A 21,534-nucleotide genomic window follows, 5' to 3' on the forward strand; every position below is an offset into this window, starting at 1 on the left:
AATGCTATAATAGGCCTTTGTTTTTAAAAAGGGGAAGAGGGGAATTTATCTTCCTGATTTTGGTGCCCAGGCGTACTGTCTTGTGCAGCGGCTCCAGCTCCATGGCAAAGCAGAGCTCCCCACCTGTTGAACATCCCCCACGGAATGCTCCCAGACCTCCCTATAGCAGTTTGCCAGGTGCCCTACGGTGAGTGCAACCTTCTTCTTCTCCAGAACAGGCTCACGCATGGTGCTGTTCACCCACAGGAGCCGTCCTTTAAGGGCTGATACAATCTCCTTAAAAGTTTGGCAGGTTATCTGAAAGTTCTGCAGCCACTGTCCATCACCCTGCATTTGTGGCACAAAATGATCCCTCCAGTCTTTGTTCCGAGGGTAGGCCCAACGACGAGGGGGCTCGTGTGCCCCTCTGCTAGGGCCAACCAGCACAACCTTGCCTGCTGCGGAAGCCTGGCTGAGGTGGTACGCTCAGCCCATTGTTTTGCCAGAGTAGGTCTTTTGGGAACAAAGTAAAAGAGAGCAGGAATTCACGGAGCTTTTGGGGCATAGTGTAATGATATGAACCAACATCAGTAGCACTCCGTTCAACGTCTCCATGGCACTTTGTTCAGCGTTTCCACAACAATCAAAATCCAAATCAGAAATGCTCTGGTTTCAAAATGGCTACTAGAACAAATCACCAAAGCAAAGAATCACCCTGCTAGTAAATGCTGCCTAATTAACTAATTACAAGGGGCGGGGAGAGGACAGGGCATAGGGCTGGAAATATCCTGAACTGATATACTGATAAAGCGAAAAGCACAGCATCCTTGCTGTAAACGCCTGATTAGTAAGGCGCACCTGAAAGAAATAAATTGATAGCACACCTGGAAACATGCAGAGGGAGAGGAGACATGTGGAAGGACTGGGCCCAAACCGATCCCAATACTTGCAGATCCACTATTGAGATAACAAGGAGTAAATTGAACATGCAGACCCCCCCACCCCACCCCACCCACTCTGTGGCCCATTTCTGAACCAGGAAGACTAGTTACCTCCTTCCACCCATGTGCTCAGTGAACAAATTACAGGAAAACAGACAGATCCAATCCAGCAATTATCATCCCATTTTCTAACTGTGAGAGGGAGGTAGCATTGTGTAGTGGTTAGAGTGCAAGGCTAGCATCTGGGAGATACAGTTTCAAACCCCACCTCTGCCACAGAAGCTGGTTGGGTGACCTTGGGCCAGTCACACCCTCCCAGCCTAACCTGCCTCACTGGGCTGACGAGAGGCTAAAGGGAGAACAGAAAAAGCCGTATTAGGATCCCACTGGGGAGACAGGGGGAGTAGGAACAGAAGTAAATAAGACCTGTGGCGAGGCAGATGCTCCTGAGAAACCCACACGAAGGAAGCACGAAGGGCAGCCGGTTGTCCCCCCAGCAACTGGGAGTCAGCAGCACACTGCCTCTGCACATGGAGGCTCTATGGAAGCATCAAGGCTAATTAAGCGTTGACAGAATTTCCCACCACGGATCCTTCTTGGAAAGCTGTCCATGTTTTAAGAGGGTGTGATGCACTGGGGCTCTGGGCTGCGGTGAGGAAGCCAAGGATGGCTGTAGCCCAACTCCCTTTATAGACAGAAGAACGTCGTACCTCTTTACAACCATTTCACCCTCGATGAGCTCTCGTTCCCTATGTGGAATTGTTTGCTCCCGAGAAAGGAAGGGGGGGGGGGTCAATGAACAAAGTCGTTGACTCAGTTCTGCGGGCATTTTGCAGCTTCCCCTGGAAAGGCAGAACTGAGGGTCATGTGTGTGGTTCATTCACGCACACCCTTGAACGCCCCAAAGGAACCAGGCTGGCCCCCAGGCCCACCCAGAAGTGCAGCCGCTGGCCCCATCCTGACCTGGCTAAGCAGCTCAGAGCTCCCACCAAGCAAAAGACACCAGTGCAGCCGAGAGAGGTTGCAATTTCTCCAGAGAAATGTCTTTAATTACAGGCCTCCGCCAATGACACAGTGACCAGACAAGCAGGCCTAGAGCGAGATGGAAAGAGCCTGGCCCTCTCTCCACCACCAGCCTCTCCCTCACGCTGCTCTTCGCCCCCCCCCCAAGAATTCCAGCCATTCCAAGGTGGGCGGGGTGGGGCTTGGTGCGTGGCCTGGGGCCCAGGCAAGTTCACACCGGCGGAGGGGTGAGCGGGAGGGCAAATGGGGTTGCCAGCTAAGAGTGACCTCTGGACTCGGAGTCTGGGCAGGTGGACCTGGCCGGGTTGGCCTGCTGCCCAATGAAGGGCTCCTCCGCCTCTTCCACTGGGCCCGGTGGTTCCTCTCATGCCCACGTGCCACTCCACCCTGCTCAGAAGAGCTCCTCGGCGTTCCTGACCCGGGTGTCCTGCAGCTGCCGGAGCCGGCCCAGCACCTCCTGCAGCTCTCGCTCGCCATGCTGCCGCATGTCGCGGGTACGGATGTTCACCGTTCGGTTGGACATCTCCTGGCGACCGACCACTAGAGCAGGAAGGAAAGAGGGAGAGGGGAAGGTGCCAGCTGGCCAGGAAGGACATGCACTTTCCAGATAAACAACGGGCTGTAAACAGATCTGTGCTTCAGCGGCACAAAAAGAGTTCCCGAGACCCCTTCAAGTATATTTCCATAGGCACGAGGGCTAGGATTTTGTCTTTAATTAAAAACACAACAAAGCACCAAGTTTGAAGACTGTGCACATGGCTTCGTTCTCGTGGAATTGCAACACAAACCCAGACCCGGCTGAAAACGTGACTCAACCCTTCACTTTTCCTCATAACCATCCAAGCACGTGCAGAAGGGGTGCTCCGTTCTGGCATCCCCACGGAGCACGGCCAGGGCACATGCAGGCGAGTGGGCTGAAGTGTGCTGCTCCGGATCTTACGGCACTCAGCCACCTGACTTCCCAAAAACCCCAACGCACCACCTGAGGCCCAAGATTTAAGCGTGGCCATGAAGAAAAAACAACTGACTACATTCCACAAAAGACGGCATCCCAAGAAGCTTCAGCTTTCAGTTTGCCATTCAAGTTTCCAGCTCTCAAGACTGTGTGGAATGAGCCAGGCACCCTCCAATGGGACCCAATCCAGCTCCAGTTTAGAGCCGCCCACCCACCAGTAGAGAGGACGAGGACAGCAGGGCACCCCTCCTTTGGGACCTTTTGGGATGGAACTAAAACAACATTTTAACGGGTACCTGCACTTGGGTTTAATTGCTTTCCGTCACTTTGGGAGCCGTTTTTCCTTTGGTTGAGAAGGTAAAACAAAACCTCCCTGCCTTGCCTCCTTTCCCCATGCCCTCCCCCCCTTTCCAGGCCCAAACCCAGTGGCTGACTCACAGGCACAGTGTTATGGAAAAACCAAGTGAGCTCTCTGCTGAGGCCAAAATATTTTGGCGCCTGAGGTGGGAAATCCAAGTCCCCTCCACCACCCGCCTGGCAAACAATTAATTCATTGCCCCATCTTGTGAAGAACTCTCTTGCACAATGAATGGGAGTTGAGCCAGTGCTTGCGCATGCCAAGTTCCTGGTGGACCGTGTCCCATGAGTCACAGAAGCCAGCCTGCAGCTCCTGGGTAGCACCCAATCTTGTCTCAGAGCAAGGCTGCCGCTGCTGGAAGGATGCGGGCCTTCTCTGCCACTTCCTCAATGCCCCAACGCCTTGCAAAGTTTCACGCTTCCCCCATTCGCTTGCTTGCCCTAAAGCCCGTGTGCCTGGCAAAGGATTCTGGGGCAGCCCACTCATCTGGGTTTCTGTCAGGGCCTCCCCTGGCGCTCTGCCAGGCCAGAGGGGGTTCCTCAGAGCCCCCACCTGTCCACCCCCTGCAGCGACACTTCAGGGAACGATGGCCCACTTTGGAGACTCCCCTCTCCTGGGGCCCACCTTCTCTTCGAGGAGTCATTCCGAGGACCACTGGTCCATCACACAGCGTTGCCCATACCCACTCAGAACACCCCATTTGCCGTCCCCAGCAGGAGTGATGCAAATCCCCGGCAGGAACCATTCCGGCCCCCTCCCCTGCCATGGCACACCAGCTCCATCAGAAGGCAAACCAGCTGCCCACAGCACGTGGTTGGGCTGATGTTGGGGCAGGTGGCTTTGCCTCCAACACCTGGAAAGTGCCAAGATGGACTGAGCCAGAAGAGAGAGAGAGAGAGAAGGAAGGTGGTTTCTGACTGCTTGTCGCATTTTCTGGAGGACGCCAAGTGCTGCACTCCTTTCAACTAACAGCCTTGTCAGTGACCAAATGCTGAAATTCTTCTGGCCTCAACTTGCACCTTTGGAAGGGCAGGAAGGGCTGCGTCAGGGCTTCGTTCTCGTGGCCCCTTCTTACATGCCCAGGGTAATACCAGTTGTCACTTTGGAGTCAGGAAGCAGTTTTCCCCTGGCCAGTTTGGATAGGGATCCTGACAGTGTTTTGTCATCTTCTGGGCATGGAGCAGGGCGCCACTGCGGTGTGACGAAAGGGAGGTAGCTGTGAATTTCCTGCATTGTGCAGGGGGTTGGACTAGATGACCCTAGAGCTCCCTTCCCACCCTATGAGTCTATGATTCTAAGAGGCCCGTGGCCTGATATTCCCAGGGCTTCGTAAATGGAGGTGGCAGCAGTCATCGTGGTAGGAATGCCAAATCTGAGTGTTGTGCCAACCCCTCTGGCTTTTAAGATCTCACCAGGTATTACCCACACAATTTCTAAGGTACCTTCACAGGTGTAGGACCAGAAACTTTGAGCCTTTGTTTAATAAAAGCTGAGATTCCTGGCAACCCGGCCTCTAGGCAAAGTGCCACATCGTGTGTTACTGCTGTACAGTAGTGGCAATACACATCCAAGTATCAGCCACGGTCCTCCCTGCAGGAAAGAACGCTCCCCCCAAAACCGAGAGAACCACTGATTACAGAAAAAAGGGCCCCTGAATAATCCCGCAAGAGCCCCCCGCACAGGTCACGCTGCCTATGAGATAATGGGTTGGATCCTGCCAATCTGACCCGCCAACAGCGATGCCTACCCCGACACAAGGGCTAGGGGAGGTTGCCACCTGCGGAGGAATGGAGCGGCAGGGTCCAACCCGACCTTTCCTCCTTTTAAGGCCTGGGTGTTGTGTGCGACAGGCGCTCTGTGTATGTGTGTGTGTGCATGCATGTGCGCAACAGCGTGACCAGCCTGGGCTTACCAAACTGGAAGTTGTACTGGGCCAGCTGGGCTTTCCGGACCTTGCGATTGAGAGTTGACCCAACGTCAGCATCCACACCTGCCATGAACCCCGCCTGGAGAAAGAGCTGGTGGACCTGAAATGCAGCAGACAGAGGGAGTCGGAAAGGCCCAGGGAAACGCCAGTTACAACGGGCAGGCAAACTCCACCGGGGCGCTTCCCTTTTCCCGGGGGAGCAGATGATGGGTCCTCAGGAGAGGGCTTTACCCAAAGCCACGCCCAGCCCACCGGGGCTCAAGTCCGTTCCCCCAGGCACTGCAGAGCAGACTCCAGGCTAAAAAAGTGACCTTATTTCAAAACCACCTATATCCCATCTTTCCTGCTAAGAGTCTAAGGCAGCTAATTACATACCAAAAAACATTTAATTATTAGAACTCACTATAGTTCCCAAGTTTTCCATGAAGAAAAAAGATTATGCTAATTTGTACGAGCTCCTTTCTTCCATAATTAATTCAGTGATTGTCACTATCTGACATAATTTATTCTGATGTTTGCTAGTCACAAGGCAGGCACTGAAGTTCACCCGTCATATCCTCTTTACCGTACGCGTTTTTGTCCCTCCCTTCCCCTAAGGGGCCCGAGGTGGTGTCTGTGGCTCTTCTCTCCTCTATCTCACGTTCACAACAACCTTATGAGGTAGGCAAAGTTCAGAGTTTGTGTACTGAGCTGCATGGTTCATTGGTGATTTGAACCCGGGCCAAACCCGATGCCTCCAGCCCATCGTATCACACTTCTCTGGCTTCTGAGACTTCAGCAGGTGTTTCCCACCCTCTTTGTCAGCCACATCCTTGCAACACTGAACAGCCAGAAACTTGTTTCCCCCCAGCTTGTTCATGCATGCCTGGGATTCTCCAATGTAGACTTTTCCGGGCTTTCCCAGCTGCCTTGTAGAACCCCAAACCAGGGCACACAGAGACAGGGCTGCGTGCCACTTGCAGGCAGTGCCACTCCAGGGATCCTGAGCGCCCTCACCTCATGCGCATAGCCCTCCGCGTCGGGGCCCACGGGGATCACCATGATTTGGGACGGGGACAACCAGAAAGGCCTGCAACAGAAGCCAGAACAGAAAACGCTCAGCCAGCCCCGGCCCCCTTCCTTCCCTCTAGCCCCAGCTCCCGGAGGTGCAACAGCCACACAGCTTAACGCCCCCCCTCGCCCCCAGGCAATCCTGAGGACTGCTGTTCTGGTGGGGACCACGCAAGCTCAGCTGCATTCCAGCACATCTGGAAACTTACAGGCTTCCTTCTGAGCACTGACGCTCGCACGCGAGGACGCTCCAGATTCCGACCCACCCCCACCCCCCCACGGCCCCCTGCTGCCTTCGTGGCCAGGCCCGTCCACAAGCCAAGGCAGGCCAGAGGCCAGCCGGCAGCCGCTCACCACTTTCCGCCATAGTTCTCGGCCAGGACCGCCAGCATCCTCTCGACAGAGCCCAGCACAGCCCGGTGGATCATCACGGGCCTCTCGGGCGCTCCACCATCTTTGCTGCAGAGGAAGAAGGCGGGTGAACCCTCAGGAGGCCGTTCGGGGCCACGGCTGCCTGGTTCTGCACTCACTCTTAAGAAACCCACGTTGACCTTGCAAACCTTTGCCTATTTTGCATCACTTATTCTGCCGCTCAGGCAACTGGCGAGAGGGGGCCGGGGGCAACGGGTCAGCGGAGCAGGGGAGCGGAGACCTGCTTAGCCACCGCCCCTGCTCGGACCTACAAGCAGGTCTAAGATTGGCCAGCACCTGGACGGGAAGCCCCTCAGACCAGGTGGTAAAGAGCGTGGACGCCAACTCAGCTGGCCTGAGGAAGCCACGGCCCCCGTCTTAGCCGTAAAAAGGAGTTGGACAGATTCAGGGAGGAGAGGCCTGGCAGGGGGCTATTCGCGGTGGAGGCCGACCGGGGCCTCCCCTGTTGAGAGGAGAGTCTGTCAGTTGCCGGGGAGCGATCAGCGGGCTGTGGCTGCCGTCTCCGCTGGGGTCTCCGACTGGCTACTGCTGGACCGCTGGGGTCTAACCCAGCACGGCTACTCTTGCAGAGAGAAGAGAGCAGAATAAACTAGAGCCTCCCGGCTCCGGAAATCTTGTCCAGCTGCCTGCTTCTGAGAGCGGGTAGGAGCAGCAGCGGAGGCTCAATCCTTCCTTCTGGGCCTTAAGGACAAGAACCTGGTTTTAGAAAAAGAGCCGAGATTCTCAGGCTGCTGAATTCCTCTTAGACCTGACCTAAGAGAGTCAGGCTGTGGGGGACTGAGATCCGGAAAGGGCTTTAAAAAAAAAAATAGGGCGTCCCCCCCCCCCCGGACATTCTGTGGCTGCAGAATGCAAAGGTGAAAGACACGCAGACAGGGCAAAGGGGTCCTAGGGGCCTCCTGAGGATTAGTCTTCCCTGAACTAAAAAGCATGTCAGAGTTGCCAGATTTCTGTTTCCAAAGTCTCTGGACCTGGAGGCTTCCAGAAGGATATTTTGCTGAGCGGGAGTCTGGGAGGATCCAGTCTGGGAGGATCCAGTCTGGGAGGATCCCTGATCAGGAGGTGGGCAGCATCCCAGAGGGGGGGGGGAGGGCCCTCTGGGGAGAAGCACCCCCTGCCCAAGTCTGACAGCCTGGCACTGCCTTGCCATCCCAGGGGTTGCCGGGCCAACAGGCCTTCATCTGCCCAGCAACCTGAGCTGTGAGCAAAGCCTCCGCTGCGTTCCTCTTTCCCTGTTCTGTGGTCAGACAGCACAGCAGGACAAGTTACGAAAGGTGTGGGGTGGGGGGGGGGAGGTGGAAGGGGAGAGAAAAAGGAACCATCCGCTCCAAGGCCAGGAGTGAGACGTGTTTGACGGAAATGTAGTACAGCTTCTGCGTTTTAAAAAAAAGTTGCGCACACAAAGCTGGGCACTGCCTGACGTTATCAGAGCAACGGATTCTGCCCAGTGACGAGTTGAGGATGGTTCTTTTTTCCCTTTTTAATATCCTGGACAGTCCCAGGACGCTCAAACCCGAGTCAAGCTGCAGGGAGACTTCGTACTACCCAGAAGACGAGGCAGTTTCATGTCTGTCTCTCCTGAGTACATTTTTGTCCTGCCCTTTTGAGAAGCACAGTGTGGCAGGCGCGTGTGGCTCTCCCCTCCTCATTCTGACGAGGCAAGTTCTTCCCTGCTGGCCCCAAACATCTGGATCACTCCGACATGCGTCTTCCCCACTCCCACCAACGACAGCCAATAACATGGGGCAGGAGCACGGAAGTGCGCACGGGAGTTATGTCTGGGTGCAGGAGGCGCTGAACTGGACGTCGTCAGGGATGAGGACTCAAACGCCAGCACGGCTGCTACGGGCTCCGCTGGGCAGATGTGGAGCCAGCCGTTCCGAAACCGGATGGTGGGTGCCCAAGAGAAATCCTCTTGGGTTCTAGGAAAAACCTGGAAGCAGAGGAAGTCCGATGGGTGCAAGCGCGGTGCAGTTCCCATCCGGCCGGCTGAGGCGCACTCCCGGCTGCCGCAGCCAACCCCCCCCCCCCCCGTGGCTCTGGAGCTGGCTTGGAACTCCCGCCGGTGAGGGCGGGATAGAAATCAAATCCATAGAAATCAAAACTGCTCGCCACGTCATCTTCCCTGCGGGGCTCAGCTTTCCCCCCTCCTCCGCTTTATCCTCGCAGCCATCCTGTGACGTGTTTGTTTATTTTATACCCTGCGGGATCCAAGACAGCTCACACTGTTCTCCTTGCCTTCCTTTTATCCTCACAACAGCCCTGTGAAGTTGGTTAGGCTGAGAGCGTGCGTCCCCCAGCAAGCTTCCGTGGCAGAGCGTGGATTTGAACTTGGGTCTCCCAGATCTTAGTCCAACACTCTAACCCCTAGACCTCACTGTCTGCCTTCCCCAGGCTATTTTGGGGCACCTACTGAATTTTCTGGGTGCTGGAACGGCATGGTATCGCCCGATCTCATCAAATCTCAGAAGCAAGGCAACGGCAGACCCCCCCCCCCCCGCTCCTCAATGGCCTTGAAAGCCCCCCTGGTGCAGCTGCCGTGTGTGGGCTGCGGCTTCCCTGCGCGCGCGCGCACCTGGCTTTCCTGCTGTCACTGAGGAATCTAAGGCGGCCTGAAGGGGCGGCTGGTGTGGGGAAATGGGCAAGAGCAAGCGGCCTTTCCAAAGCCCGGCTGGCAGGCCGTGGCCCAGAACTTGCCTGGCGAAAGAGAGGTCGAAGCGGAGGGGCATCTGGAAGTCCAGCTGAATGGTGCCGCACTGGTGGTACCGGCCCAAAGCATCTTGGATCTGAACATCCACCTGAAAGCAAGGCAGAGAAATAACGTCAGGAGCACCCCGATCAGGTAGAGCAGCAGCTTCGGCTGCCAACTGAGTTTACCCCGATGCAGCAGGCAGATAAAGCTTCCGCCACCAAAGCACCTCGATGCTGCAGAAAACGGCACACGTTGCATCTTTGACAGCCCAGGAACCGTTAAAGGCAGGAAGGGGAAGAAATCCCAGACACAGATGGGATTAAATCTGCAACAGCGAACAGAAGCCGACTGACCAACGTCTAAAGAGGCCCCGGTTTGAGGGATACGGATCTGTGGCCCACGGCCGTCACCAAAGCAGGCTGCATTTTACACGAGAGAGAGAAAAGTCCCAGCTCTCCACCAAAGAGGTCGGGCTGAATTCTGCACCACTGTGCAACCCTAAAAGCCCACAGGGAAATGTGAGGGGGGAAACCATTTGGAATCCTCCCCTCCCCAAATGTCCCCTTCCAGGACTCTCTAGGCTGTCTGAGGCTCCAGCCGGCCCCCGAAACCCCTCCCTCCCTTTGCCTTTTTCCCCTTTCAAATGACTCTCCGTGTTCTATGCGCTCATTTTCATTAGGGCCATGGCAGGGGAAGGGTGCGTGCTGTTGGTTAATTTACGAAGTCTGATTTTTCTGCCTTCCCTGGAACAAAAAATCAATAAATGCAGAGCTCATAAGGGCTAGATCCTTGCTTTATGATTGTTTTTATAGAAAAGCAAAGACAGAGGTCAACCCTGAACGAAACCTCAGCCTCAGCCACATTGGGCAGTCACAAGACCGTCTTCACATGCACTGTTTTTTCCTCCAGCACGAAACCACTTCATGCACCCGTGCAAGAATCCGTGAAGGCGGGCTGTCACAGTCCTGGCAGAGCGGCATGAGGCCAGGCAAGACTCAGCTCGGTTCTGCAAACACAACAAATTCCTGCACAGAATGGAATGCCGAATGACCAGCCGTGCCACGGAAAGAAGGCTCCTGCTTGCTGAAATGCACTTTTTAAAAACAGAGAGTCACCTGACCTTAGCGTTGAGCTAGTCACTTACAGCCTTGTGACACAGGCAAAAAGCCGTGAGGAGGGGCCCAGGTTCCTCGGGCGGGACATGCAGCATCCGGCCTCCCTGCCTGTGGACCCCCCCCCGCTCTAGATTTCTGGTACATTAGGGCCAGCCCTCTGGGGTGCGGAATGGTCTGAAAGGATGCCCCCAAGCAAGTGATTCAGAAAAACCGGAAGGACAAAAGCGAAGGAGATGCGGGAACAATAAAACGTTTTGGCAGGGCCACGAGCAGCCTCAGACGGGGACGAGACACTCGGGCTGGGGACCGTGGACGGCCAGGGAGGGGTATTGTTTATGAGGAAGCTGGGAGGCGGCTTCTCCAGAGATCAGCTTGAGAGATGCTCACGGGCCTGGATGAAGTGGAAAGGTGTGGAGAGAAGAGGCAGGGGGGCACTGGGCTGTCTGCTGGACCAGCCCAGAGAGATCTGGCCAGGCGACCAGCGAAGCGTTCTTCAAGTGCTCAGTTTATGAGAACAACGGACAAGAGATTTTAACCAGCCACAGGTGTGACTCTTAAAGCCTGCTCCAAGCACACATCAGTGAGCTGCTCTTATGAAAGCGTGGGCTCAAACCCGTGGATCTGTTCTGCTAAAAAGGAAGCTCTCCCCGGCCCGAAAGGCCTTCCCTTGAAACAGGCACCACTGGGAGCAGGACAGATCCATGGGATCCAAGCCAATGACATCAAACTTGTAATAAACTGTGATAAATTATGAGGCCATTTACCAAGGCAGGTCAGGTTTCTAGAAATGAGAACAGGTTTTCTCTTTGGCCGTTATCCTGGCAGACCAGGGTTAGCCTTGCATTTCCATTTCAAAAACAGAAATAAAGTAAGAGACCATTAAAAACCAGAAGTCATTTTCAAAAGGAGCTGGGCCAAGTGGGCAGCAGGCAGATCCCTTCTGCTTGGTGATGCTGGCAGGTTGAGGGGGGGGGCTGCGAGAGAAGCTCTGCTCCAAGGCCTTCCCTGCCTGCTGTGGGGCTCAGGGCAAAGAGCCCCCCCCCTCTGCTCTTGCTAACAAAGGACATCAGGAGAAATCTGGAAAGGGAATGGGACACTCCTCCCTCCCGCTGTGCAGCCACCCAGGCCATTTTGGGGAGTATCTGACTGCAGACAAGTTGGCCAGCCGGCCGTATCATCTGACGGGTCAACTGCCAGCCCTGCATGACATTCCAGCCACACCGTGCGCACTCTTCGCGGATAACCACCAGGACACTGGAGAATCCCCAGGACTGTTAGCACAAAAGATATCCACTGACCTTTGGCCCATAGAAGGCCCCCTCCCCAGGGCTCAGCTCCCAAGGCTGGCCAAAGTCCCGGAGGCTCTTCTCCAGCAGCTGAAAGACAAGAGAAGGGGAGATGCCAACGGTCCAGGCAGCTGGTTTAGGAAGAAGGGACCAGGGGTCAATATTTGGTGTACTGACCCCTGTAAACCCAATGTGTTTGCCCAGCAAGCCACACAGGCAGCATACTTTTGCGACTGCACAGACCGTAGATCCTCTTTGTTGTGAGAGAGAAGCTCTCTCCCTTCTAAGCTCGCCGAGAGACTGACCCTTCCCTTCCGTTCCTACTACACAGCTCCCGTTTGTACATGTCCAGATACTCACATCTGGAGAGTGGGGGGTGAATAAGGGGCCCAAGTGAGCACGTGATGGCAAATTTGTTAAATAGTTAAAATACCCACAACGCAATTCACAAATGATTGGGAGCTTCACTTCGGTTTCTCTAATGAGGGCCAAACACCGTACAAAGCACGAGCTTCTCGAGTTGCCTCCGAAAACCAAGGACTGCACAAGAGGAGTCCCTTAGGAAGGTGCAGCAACCAAGAAGGCCCTGCTATGGGCATGTCCTGGGTAGATGGAGAATGCAGAAGAGCCTCTCAGGATGCTATCCATGGGCACACAGCCCATGTCCTTGCAGCTATGATGAAAAAGGGCATTGAGGGCTTAACAGGCAAGAACCTGCAGCCTGCCTTGTGCCCATAAACTGTGAGAATTAGGGCAAGAATTGGGGAAACCTGTCCCCTCTGCTCAGCCCCAGGAAGTTAAGAGGAAGCTGCACTGCATACCAGCTGCAGCTTTCAACCCACCTTCAGGAGATGGCCCAGGCAGAGCGCCCTGCAGGAGTCAGGCCTGAGGAAGACTAGAGGGGACAGGAAGGGCCCCCCATGCCAAGCAGCTTTGTTACAAACGGAATGCAAGTGACGTCTCCCGGCTGATCACTGAGCCACTACACAAGACCCCCGGTTCAGCAGGAACCATCCCAGGCCAAGGCAAGTCTCGAGCCTGCTGGGGATCCCGGGAGGTGGTGAGTGAGACCAACTGGGTGGAAAGCCGGGCAGACATGGCCTGCAAGAGGGGCGAGGGCATCCTTACCTGCTCAGCCTGATCCCAAAGATGAGAGTCCCCTAGAAATTTGTCAGGGCGGGTGGCGAGGTAGAAGCGTAATGCAAACCCAAACACGGAATAGACAGCTTGCAGGAACTCCAAGCAACCGCCAATCTCTCCTTCCAACTGGGTGGGAGGGAAACAGATGATACTCAGCACAGGGGGGTCGGAGGACTGGGACGCTCCCCACCGCCGATTTGCTCCGCCCCTGTCACCTTCCCTGTCACTTTCCCTCGGCAAAAATTGTACAGATGCAAAATCATTTTCCGCTGAAAAGCGACCCCTTCTGTGATAGGGCCTTAGAACTGGAGGCCACATTTCCCAGCACAAGAAGGGTGCCCAAACTGGCCACCAAGGCACCTTGTTATTTTTATTTCTTATACATCCTTGTACCTTGCTTTTCAGTACAGGATGCTCACAGAGAAGCTTATATTAACACATGAATCCCAGATGCGTTCCGTTAACAGTAGCGCCTTCCCTCGATGGAACAGCTGTTGCCGCCCACAAAGACTCCTTATGTTGGGAGAAGGCGCTGCCATGGACAGAACATCCGTGGGATCCAACCCGGTAATTAAAACACAAAAATAATCAGAATCTACTAATCAACGAGCATGCTTGGAACTCAGCAGTCAGGAGAGAAAGAAATAAAATGGAGGACGGCCACCAATTGGGGCAGAACCAAAAGGAATCTCTTTCCACTCCTCCAAAACAGCATAAACCAAGAGAAACCAAACAGACAGACCAACAAATTCAGAATCCCAACGCAACCACCACCCTAAAATAAAATAAAAAGCATTCCAAAAATAACTGTTTTGACAACCTTTCTCAAAAAACCAAAGGGACCTCCTAGGAGATCCAATTCCACAAACTTGGTGTCCCCAAAAAGGCCCTGTCTTTCACTAGGTCTTCTTAGCTCTGTTTGTGTGTTTTTATGCTTTATTTGTTCCAAATATTTCATATATATTTGTGCTGTAAATGCTTTTTAATGTTTGAAATTGTTTTAATGTTGTTTGCTGTGGATTTTCCGGGCTGCATGGCCGTGGTCTTGGCATTGTAGTTCCTGACGTTTCGCCAGAAGCTGTGACTGGCATCTTCAGAGGTGTAGCACTGAAAGGCAGAGATCTCTCAGTGTCAATGTTTTAATGTTTGCCACCTTGGTGGCCCTGAAGTGGGTTGAAAGGCAGCATAGAAACATTTCATTTATTCACATTGTTTATAGTCCGCCTTTCTCGCTGAGACTCAAGGCGGATTACACAGTGCAGGTCAATACGATCAGCGGCTGAGACATTCAATAAACAATACAATAGGGGCAAGGATTGCAGGAATCAATAAAATGAATGTGTGTCCATCTGCCGAACTGTTCACATAGTTAGTACATGAGGGGAGCCTGCCTTGGTGAGGCGCACGCCTTCTCTTCGGGCTCTTACCTGATCCATGGCGCAGAAGATGTGGGCGTCATCCTGCTGGAACCGGCGCACTCGTGTCAGCCCCGTCAGGGACCCGGAAGGCTCATTTCGATGCAAGACCCCAAAGTCTGCTAGCCGGAGAGGCAGCTCCCGCCAGGATCGTGGGCGATGGGCAAACATGAGACTGGGGAAGGGACGGGGAGAGGGCTTAGAAATATTTTAAACAAACAAACTATCACCAAGATCCAGAGGAGTTAGTCCTGTTAGTCTGTAGTTGCAAAGCAGTAAACAGTCCAGCAGCAGATCTGACGATGCACCTGACGAAGAGAGCTGTGGTTCTCGAAAGTTTAGGCTACAGATGCACCTGACGAAGAGAGCTGTGGTTCTCAAAAAACTTATGCTACAATAAAGCTGGTTAGTCTTAAAGGTGCTACTGGACTCTTTACTATTTCACACTATAGATAAAGTAATGTAGATCAAGATGGGCAGCTGTGTTAGAAAAGAGCAAGAGTCCAGTAAGATATCTGAAGAAGTCAGCTGTGACTCATGAAAGCTCCTACCCTACCACAAACTTTGTTAGTCTTATAGGTGCTACTGGACTCTTGCTCCAAGGTAATGTTTCTGCCAATTCCTCAGGAGCTCAGAAAAACAAGTCCAGAGTATGGTATTTGACTGAGAATTCAAATTCTCAAGAAATTTGCCCTCCACGGAGCAAGATTCTAGCGACTGCAAAGAGAGGCTTGTAAATGCATGAGCAGAGCAGATTGGTTTCTCAAAGCCCGAGAAGAGGTGGTGGGGGTGGGGGTGGGGGGGGTCAAATGAAATTTCCAGGGCTTGGGAGTAACTGCTCAGTTTGTGCACCTCCCCACAACTGGCAAGAGTAGAACGAATCAGGCAAAATGGCGAGACAAAATCCTGCCACAGCCCAAGTAGGAGAAATGGCATGGTTTATGCTGGTCAAAAAATTAAGCACAGAAACTGGATTCCCTGCAAGTGGGTAAAAAGCCAAGACTCCTGGTCCTTGCCTCTACTGCAAGCGCTTCCCCTCTCGGCCAGGCCACAGCTCCTCCTTAGCCTCCCTCCTTTCCCCAAAACTCACCAATGCCCAGGACAGTTCATGGGCTTCAGGGCCAGCGTCTCATTGTTGACCCGGAAGGAGAACATGTTTTCTCCGTAGTGCTGCCAATGCCCGGAGACCTCCCACAGCTTCGTGTTGTAGATATTGGGGGTGATCACTTCGGAAAAGCCTCGCTTCAGATACTCACTCTGGAAAAAGAGGGCCAGGACGGAGGTCAGCTTTCCCAGCTGGGCACAGATTTCGAGGCACCGTTAAAGGCAGGGGAGCTGGACGCTGACCCACCTGAGCCACGGCAGGCTGCGGTCCACCAGGACGCTTCCTGTGCAGGCTCTGTTAAAGGGAGCAGGAGATGCGCAAGAGCACGACAGCCCACCCACCTCAGCGGGGCTGGCCCAGGGGAACCAGACTGTGCCCTGCACGAACCAGCAAGTGGCAGGGGGAGAGGAACATTTGCATCATTTATTTACTTTACTTATACCCTGCCTTTCTTCCCCAACGGGGACCTAAAGCAGTTACATCATTCCCCTCTCCTCCGTTTTTATCTTCACAACAATTCTGTGAGGTAGGTGAGGCTGAGAGGGTGCGACTGGTCCCAGGTCACCCAGGGAGATGCCAGGGCAGAGCGATGATTTGAACCTGGGTCTCCCACATCCTAGTCCAGGTGTCCCCGACCTTTTCGAGCCTGTGGGCACATTTGGGATTCTGACACGGTTTGGTGGGCACAGCCACAAAATGGCTGCCACAAAATGGCTGCCACAAAATGGCGGAGCCAGCCACAAACAGCCAGCCAGCCAAATGGCGGAGCCAGCCACAAAATGGCGGAGCCAGCCACAAACACTGCAAACCTAAGAAGAGTTACTCCAGTCTAAGCCCATTCATTTCAATGGGCTTAGACTGGAGTAACTCTTCTTAGGATTGCACTGAAAATGGCTCTACAGCAGACACACGGTGAAGATTCTTGTGCAGTGGCAACAGCTTCTGCCAAAGGAATGTGTTTAAAAACCTGCACAGCCAATCAAATCCCCAATCGCCAATCAGAAGCCCTGCTGGACAAAAGCCCCGCCTGGTCCCACCTCCTTTCTAAAAACACTTGGTTGGCACCAGGAAGGGTGTCGGCAGGCACAACTGTGCCCATGGGCACCACGCTGGGGACCCTGTCCTGGTCCAACACTCTAATCACTGATCAGCCACTGCAGGGGCCACCTCTGGTCTCTACACTCCACTAGGGAGTGGGAAGAACGGCGGGTTGGGTTGGGACTTGTGGCCCCCCCACGAGTGTTCAGCGTGCCTCCGGAATGGTGGGCAGGCCCCTCCCTAGCTAAAGACCTGTCTATTCCAGACCGCTGTTGTGACTTTACCCTGGCAATACTTAGTTATGCTTAGTTAATGAGTGTTAATTTATGTATTCGCTTCTTTCTTATCCTGCCTCTCTCTCTAGTGCGGCTTTTTATCCTCACCACAACCCTGTAAAGTAGTTTAAACTGGACAGATCTGCCTGGGCCAGAGTCCCCCAGCGAGTTCCCACCAAAAAGCGAGGATTTGAACCTGGGCCTCCCAGATCCTAGTCTGACGCACCTTAATGAAGTTCGTGAGGGTGGTGTAGATGTGCGCTCCTTTGGGAAGGAAGAAGCCGCTTCCGGGGCTCATCTCGTGGAAGAAAAACAGCTCTTGGTCCTGAGAAGGAACAAAGAAAGCAACGGGTCCCTCAGCCTGCAGCTCTTTCTTTCAGAGACGGGGCCGTTTCCAGGGACTCTCGGAGTGGCAGCCAGACATTAACCTCTGTGCACCACAACTGAAGAATGCACTCAGCTGAAACGAGCAGCACCAGAGGGCAGGATTTAGCAGCCTTGAAAACATCGTTTTTCATTTTAAAGAAGGATGTTTCTAGCTCTTAGAATGAAATGTCAGCAGGATTTCCAGCAGCTGACTTGGCCGCCGCCCAGGCCATATTCTGTATTGGGAGTCCTGCAGGCCACGAACCTCAACTCGGCCATGCAGGCAAGCATGAACACGCCCACCTGTGCTCACCGATTCAGCTCTCGTTTACGAGCATCACTCAGAAGTGACTTGTGGGCGGAGACCGATGGCCACCTAAGGGGCAGGCTGAAAGGCCTCCAGAAGACCCCCAGGCTCTGCTTACTGTCCAACTCCAGATTAGGAGACTGGTGGGGACAGAGCAGTGCAGAATGAGGGCATGGGCGTCACTTAACTAGGTGGCAACCATCTGCTGATTATGGTAATTTTTTTTCAAGAAACAAAAGTAAAACGAACATGACCGAAATCTCCGGAAACCCTCCTTCCCTTCGAGATCAGGTCAAGAAGACTCTTTTACACACACAGAATTCTGGGCTATGCCAAAAGTGATCTCAATACTTACCTTTGCACACAACCGGAGAGGGAGCTGGGAGGTTTTCTCCACCGGGGGACATAAAGCACAACACTCACAACTACTTACACTTACACAAACACACACACACACACACCTTGCCTATCCGCCGATGGTCACGCTGCGCAGCCTCCTGCTGGGCGTGTTCCCACTTGGAAAGCTGTTTGGCGCTAGGGAAGGAAATGCCGTAGATGCGCTGCAAAGTCTCTGCTGAAGGGTCTCCTTGCCAGTAAGCGGAGGCATTCTGCCGAGAAGAACCAGAGGAGGAATTCAGAGCCAGGGTCACAAAGTTGGGCCCAGAGCCTCTCCCAGGGCCCTCAAGTTCTGCTTTCTGGGGAGGGGCGCAAGTTCAGCTGCAAAGCACCAGCCACACAGGTAGAGCGGCGTGTGCAGGGGGAATGCAGGTTCTGTTCTGGATTTGTCCTGTGGAATGGATCTCAGGCTGCAGGGAGGAGGGAAATCTCTGCCCAAGGCCGCGGAGAGAAGACCGAGGGTCCTACCCGATATCAGGCAGCTTTGGAGGCTGGGCACAAGAAGCCAGGCTGCCTTGGCTCTCCAGTGCTCCCCCCCCAGGATAAGCCCTCCTTCCCCCTTTCTCCTCACAGGAAGCTTGGAAGCATGACTGGAATGAGTTGACAGCTGCTTTCTTTTATCTGAAGTATGGCCAATGCTATGTCAGTTTCACAAAACTCTTAAAGCCAGGGCTTTTTTTCAGCAGGAACGTGGTGGGATGGAGTTCCGGCACCTCTTGAAAATGGTCACATGGCTGGTGGCCCCGCCCCCTGATCTCCAGACAGAGGGGAGTTTAGATTGCCCTCCACGCCACTGGAGCAGCGCAGAGGGCAATCTAAACTCCCCTCTGTCTGGAGATCAGGGGGCGGGGCCACCAGCCATGTGACCATTTTCACCGAGGGCAATTTAAACTTTAAAAAACTCCCCCCTTGTTCCAGCTGACCCGAAGTGGCATCATTGTGCGGTCCTGAGTTCCACCACCTCTTTTCCCAGAAAAAAAAGCCCTGCTTAAAGCTATTCTAATTTAACGTCGCTTTGTAACCCTCCTTGGGGGTTTGGTCAGAATGATAACACAGGACATGAATTTTAAAAGTAGTATCAAATATTATTATTAGCGTTTATGTATAGTCTGCCTTTCTTGCTGAAATCAAGGCAGATTACATACGGCAACCTTCTCATCCTCCAAATGCCTAAACATCAGAACGACGTGGCCTGCCTGCCACACCCGACTCCGAGGCCTACCTTCAGGAGTTTCAGTGCTCGGATGGTCCCTGTATGCCTGACGTGGGGGCCGCGGCACAGGTCAATTAAGGTGCCACACCTGCAGAGACGAAACAAAAGCAGGGCCATGGGGGAGGAGGGGAGAGAAGCTTGACTGAACCACCTGTAAACTGCCCCAATCACTCTAGAGAACGTTACAGTCCGGAGGAATCGACTAGCCTAAGAAAAGTCAAGAAAATTAGCCCACAAAGGACCATGCGTAACTAGATCCAACTAGCCCCTTCCCTTCCTCATCTTCTGATCCCCCAAGATCATTCCATGGATCCCAAAGGCTCTTTTGACCAACCCCTGACCAAAGGGGAGGACCTTCCAAGCACAATGACGTCAGAGAGCAATCAAACAGGGAAGAGCACGCGGAGCAAAGACTGGCCTGCCCACTACCAATCGCAGACCAAGAAATGCCGGCAAACAGGGCGGGCCATCAAGGAAAGGCAGGACGGACAGGAGTGCGCACCCCCCCTGCTTTTGGTAACAGAAGCGATTAAAGAAGGGCTTTAAAGAGGATGCAGGATGGAGAGGTGGCAGGTGGGCTGACGCCCCACGTTCCACTGACGGCGAAGACTCCTGCAGCAGGCAAGGACTCCTCCAGCTGGAGGGAGCGTGCCGCTCTTTCTGGTACAGACCCGTGGGGCCCAACCCGTTGTTTCTCACCTAAGCAGTGCAAATGGTTCGCCAACGCTGAACTGTATTTTATCGGGAATCCAGTGACTCAACCACACCACACCCCCAAACATGCTTTTCATGGTCATAGATCCAGAGGACTTAGCCGTGTTAGTCTGTAGTAGCAAAACAGAAAGGAGCCCAGTAGCACCTTGGAGACTAATCAACTTTACTGTAGCGTAAGTAGCATAAGCTTTTGAGAATCACGCATCTGACGAAGAGAACTGTGATTCTCGAAAGCTTATGCTACAGTAAAGTTGGTTAGTCTCCAAGGTGCTACTGGACTCTTTTCTATTTTATTCCCCAAATACGCTGCAATTGCTGGGATGAAGACAGAGAGGGATCCGGAGGGGTTCTGTTCTCCCTCCAGGTGCTACAAAGGGAATTCAGCCATTTTGCTCACCTGTATACTGTGGCGGTTGGAGATTTCACCTTCTCATCAATTATACGCAGTTTGAATTTGTTGTGCTGGATTGGGGGGAGGGGAGAGAGAGTGCATGAATGCTTTTTAGCCAGGACCAGAGTAAAGAAAGAGTTACAGCAAGATAAACACAATAAAAATTTACATGCAAGGGTGCTGTTGAAAATTCATAGTTTTCTTCCTTGGGCATTCCTCTCATCAGTGAATTAAATAAAATAATTCTGAACGTGCACACCCAGCGGTATTCCGGTTATCCTCGACACATCAAGAACAGTATTTCCTGCAGCTCAGCTATCGAAATTAGACACGTCAAAAAGCCCCTTCTCTGCAGATGATGCAGCCTTCATGCCACGGACTTGGAATGCCTTCAGGGCCCCGATCTAGTCACGAAGCCATTTCACCACAGAGGGTAAGCGCAGCGAGTGTCCTACCCAGCTGTTGGCCCAACACCCACCACAATCCGCTAACAATCGCTTTTGGAGAAGTAGCCCGTTGAGAGGCGAAAGGAACACCTTCAAAAAGCCACTGTCAACCCTCTTTCACTGGGTTTGGGTTCAGTGGTCTGATCACCTGGCATAGGGAGCCTTTCATTTCCAGGAACGGCTCCCTGCACCACTTGCAGAACAGGCCCTCGGGATCCAACCCACTTCTTTTCTCCAAACAACGTAAATTATTTCATCAGCACTGAATTAACTTTGATTGGGAATGCAATTGTTTTATCACACGTCCTTCGTTCGGCATTCAAAAGCAGAACAGAAGGCATGACTTGTTAAAAAGAATATCACCCAAAGTCCAGAAAGATGATTTCCGGAGCAAGAGCGAGGAGAGATTCCTTTCAGCCCTAGCAAAGGCTACGCTGAGGTTTGCGGGAACGATGGGAACAAAAGGCAATGCGGGACAGGGCGACTGCAAAGAGGGGGATGAAAGCACCATGCCTCCCTCTTGTGGCAGCAGAACAGCTGACAGGCTCCGATCCACTACAGACGACAGAAGGAAAACACTGCGGGGACCTCTGCAAGCAATCACAGGTCAGCAAACTGTAAGGAAAAAACAACTCGAGGACTGGCTGCCAGCCTGGCGTTTTAATTTAGCTGACCACAACCTTTCCAACTCGGAAATGCTTCTGACAGGCAGAAAGCCATCCATTGGAGGATGCTAGAAGCAAGACAGAACTTCTGGCTATACAGAGAGACACCTCCAAAAAACCATGTCCTGAACCTGGAAAATAAAGACTCGACTCTCGCATGCTAGGTTATATTGCATGGAATAGTATATAACAAATACTATATTGATAGTATATTGGATAGAGAACACGCATAAAAGAATTAGAACATGCTTAGAGTAAGAGATATTATAATTTATGTGTTACAGATAAATACATGTTATGTTATA

At 53.2% G+C, this 21,534-nt stretch overlaps 1 protein-coding gene across 3 annotated transcripts in view; it reads right to left on the reverse strand.

Annotated features, from left to right (window-relative positions):
• Window positions 1–1,950: 1,950 nt before the first annotated feature.
• The window catches only part of TARS2 (threonyl-tRNA synthetase 2, mitochondrial), a 30,046-nt gene continuing 10,462 nt past the window's right edge, over window positions 1,951–21,534 (reverse strand). For all 3 annotated transcript variants that reach the window (XM_054998675.1, XM_054998682.1, XM_054998691.1), the window contains 13 exons: window positions 20,125–20,189; window positions 19,023–19,101; window positions 17,866–18,012; window positions 16,958–17,056; window positions 15,404–15,570; window positions 14,326–14,488; window positions 12,887–13,024; window positions 11,771–11,848; window positions 9,363–9,463; window positions 6,588–6,692; window positions 6,180–6,252; window positions 5,169–5,283; window positions 1,951–2,483 (listed from right to left, as the gene is read on the reverse strand). In XM_054998675.1, the coding sequence (XP_054854650.1) occupies window positions 2,335–2,483; window positions 5,169–5,283; window positions 6,180–6,252; window positions 6,588–6,692; window positions 9,363–9,463; window positions 11,771–11,848; window positions 12,887–13,024; window positions 14,326–14,488; window positions 15,404–15,570; window positions 16,958–17,056; window positions 17,866–18,012; window positions 19,023–19,101; window positions 20,125–20,189 (1,479 nt within the window). In that variant the 3' untranslated portion in view covers window positions 1,951–2,334. The remainder of the gene's footprint in view (window positions 2,484–5,168; window positions 5,284–6,179; window positions 6,253–6,587; window positions 6,693–9,362; window positions 9,464–11,770; window positions 11,849–12,886; window positions 13,025–14,325; window positions 14,489–15,403; window positions 15,571–16,957; window positions 17,057–17,865; window positions 18,013–19,022; window positions 19,102–20,124; window positions 20,190–21,534) is intronic.

This window comes from Eublepharis macularius, chromosome 1 (genome assembly GCF_028583425.1).
Source record: "Eublepharis macularius isolate TG4126 chromosome 1, MPM_Emac_v1.0, whole genome shotgun sequence".
Taxonomy (NCBI): Eukaryota; Metazoa; Chordata; class Lepidosauria; order Squamata; family Eublepharidae; genus Eublepharis; species Eublepharis macularius.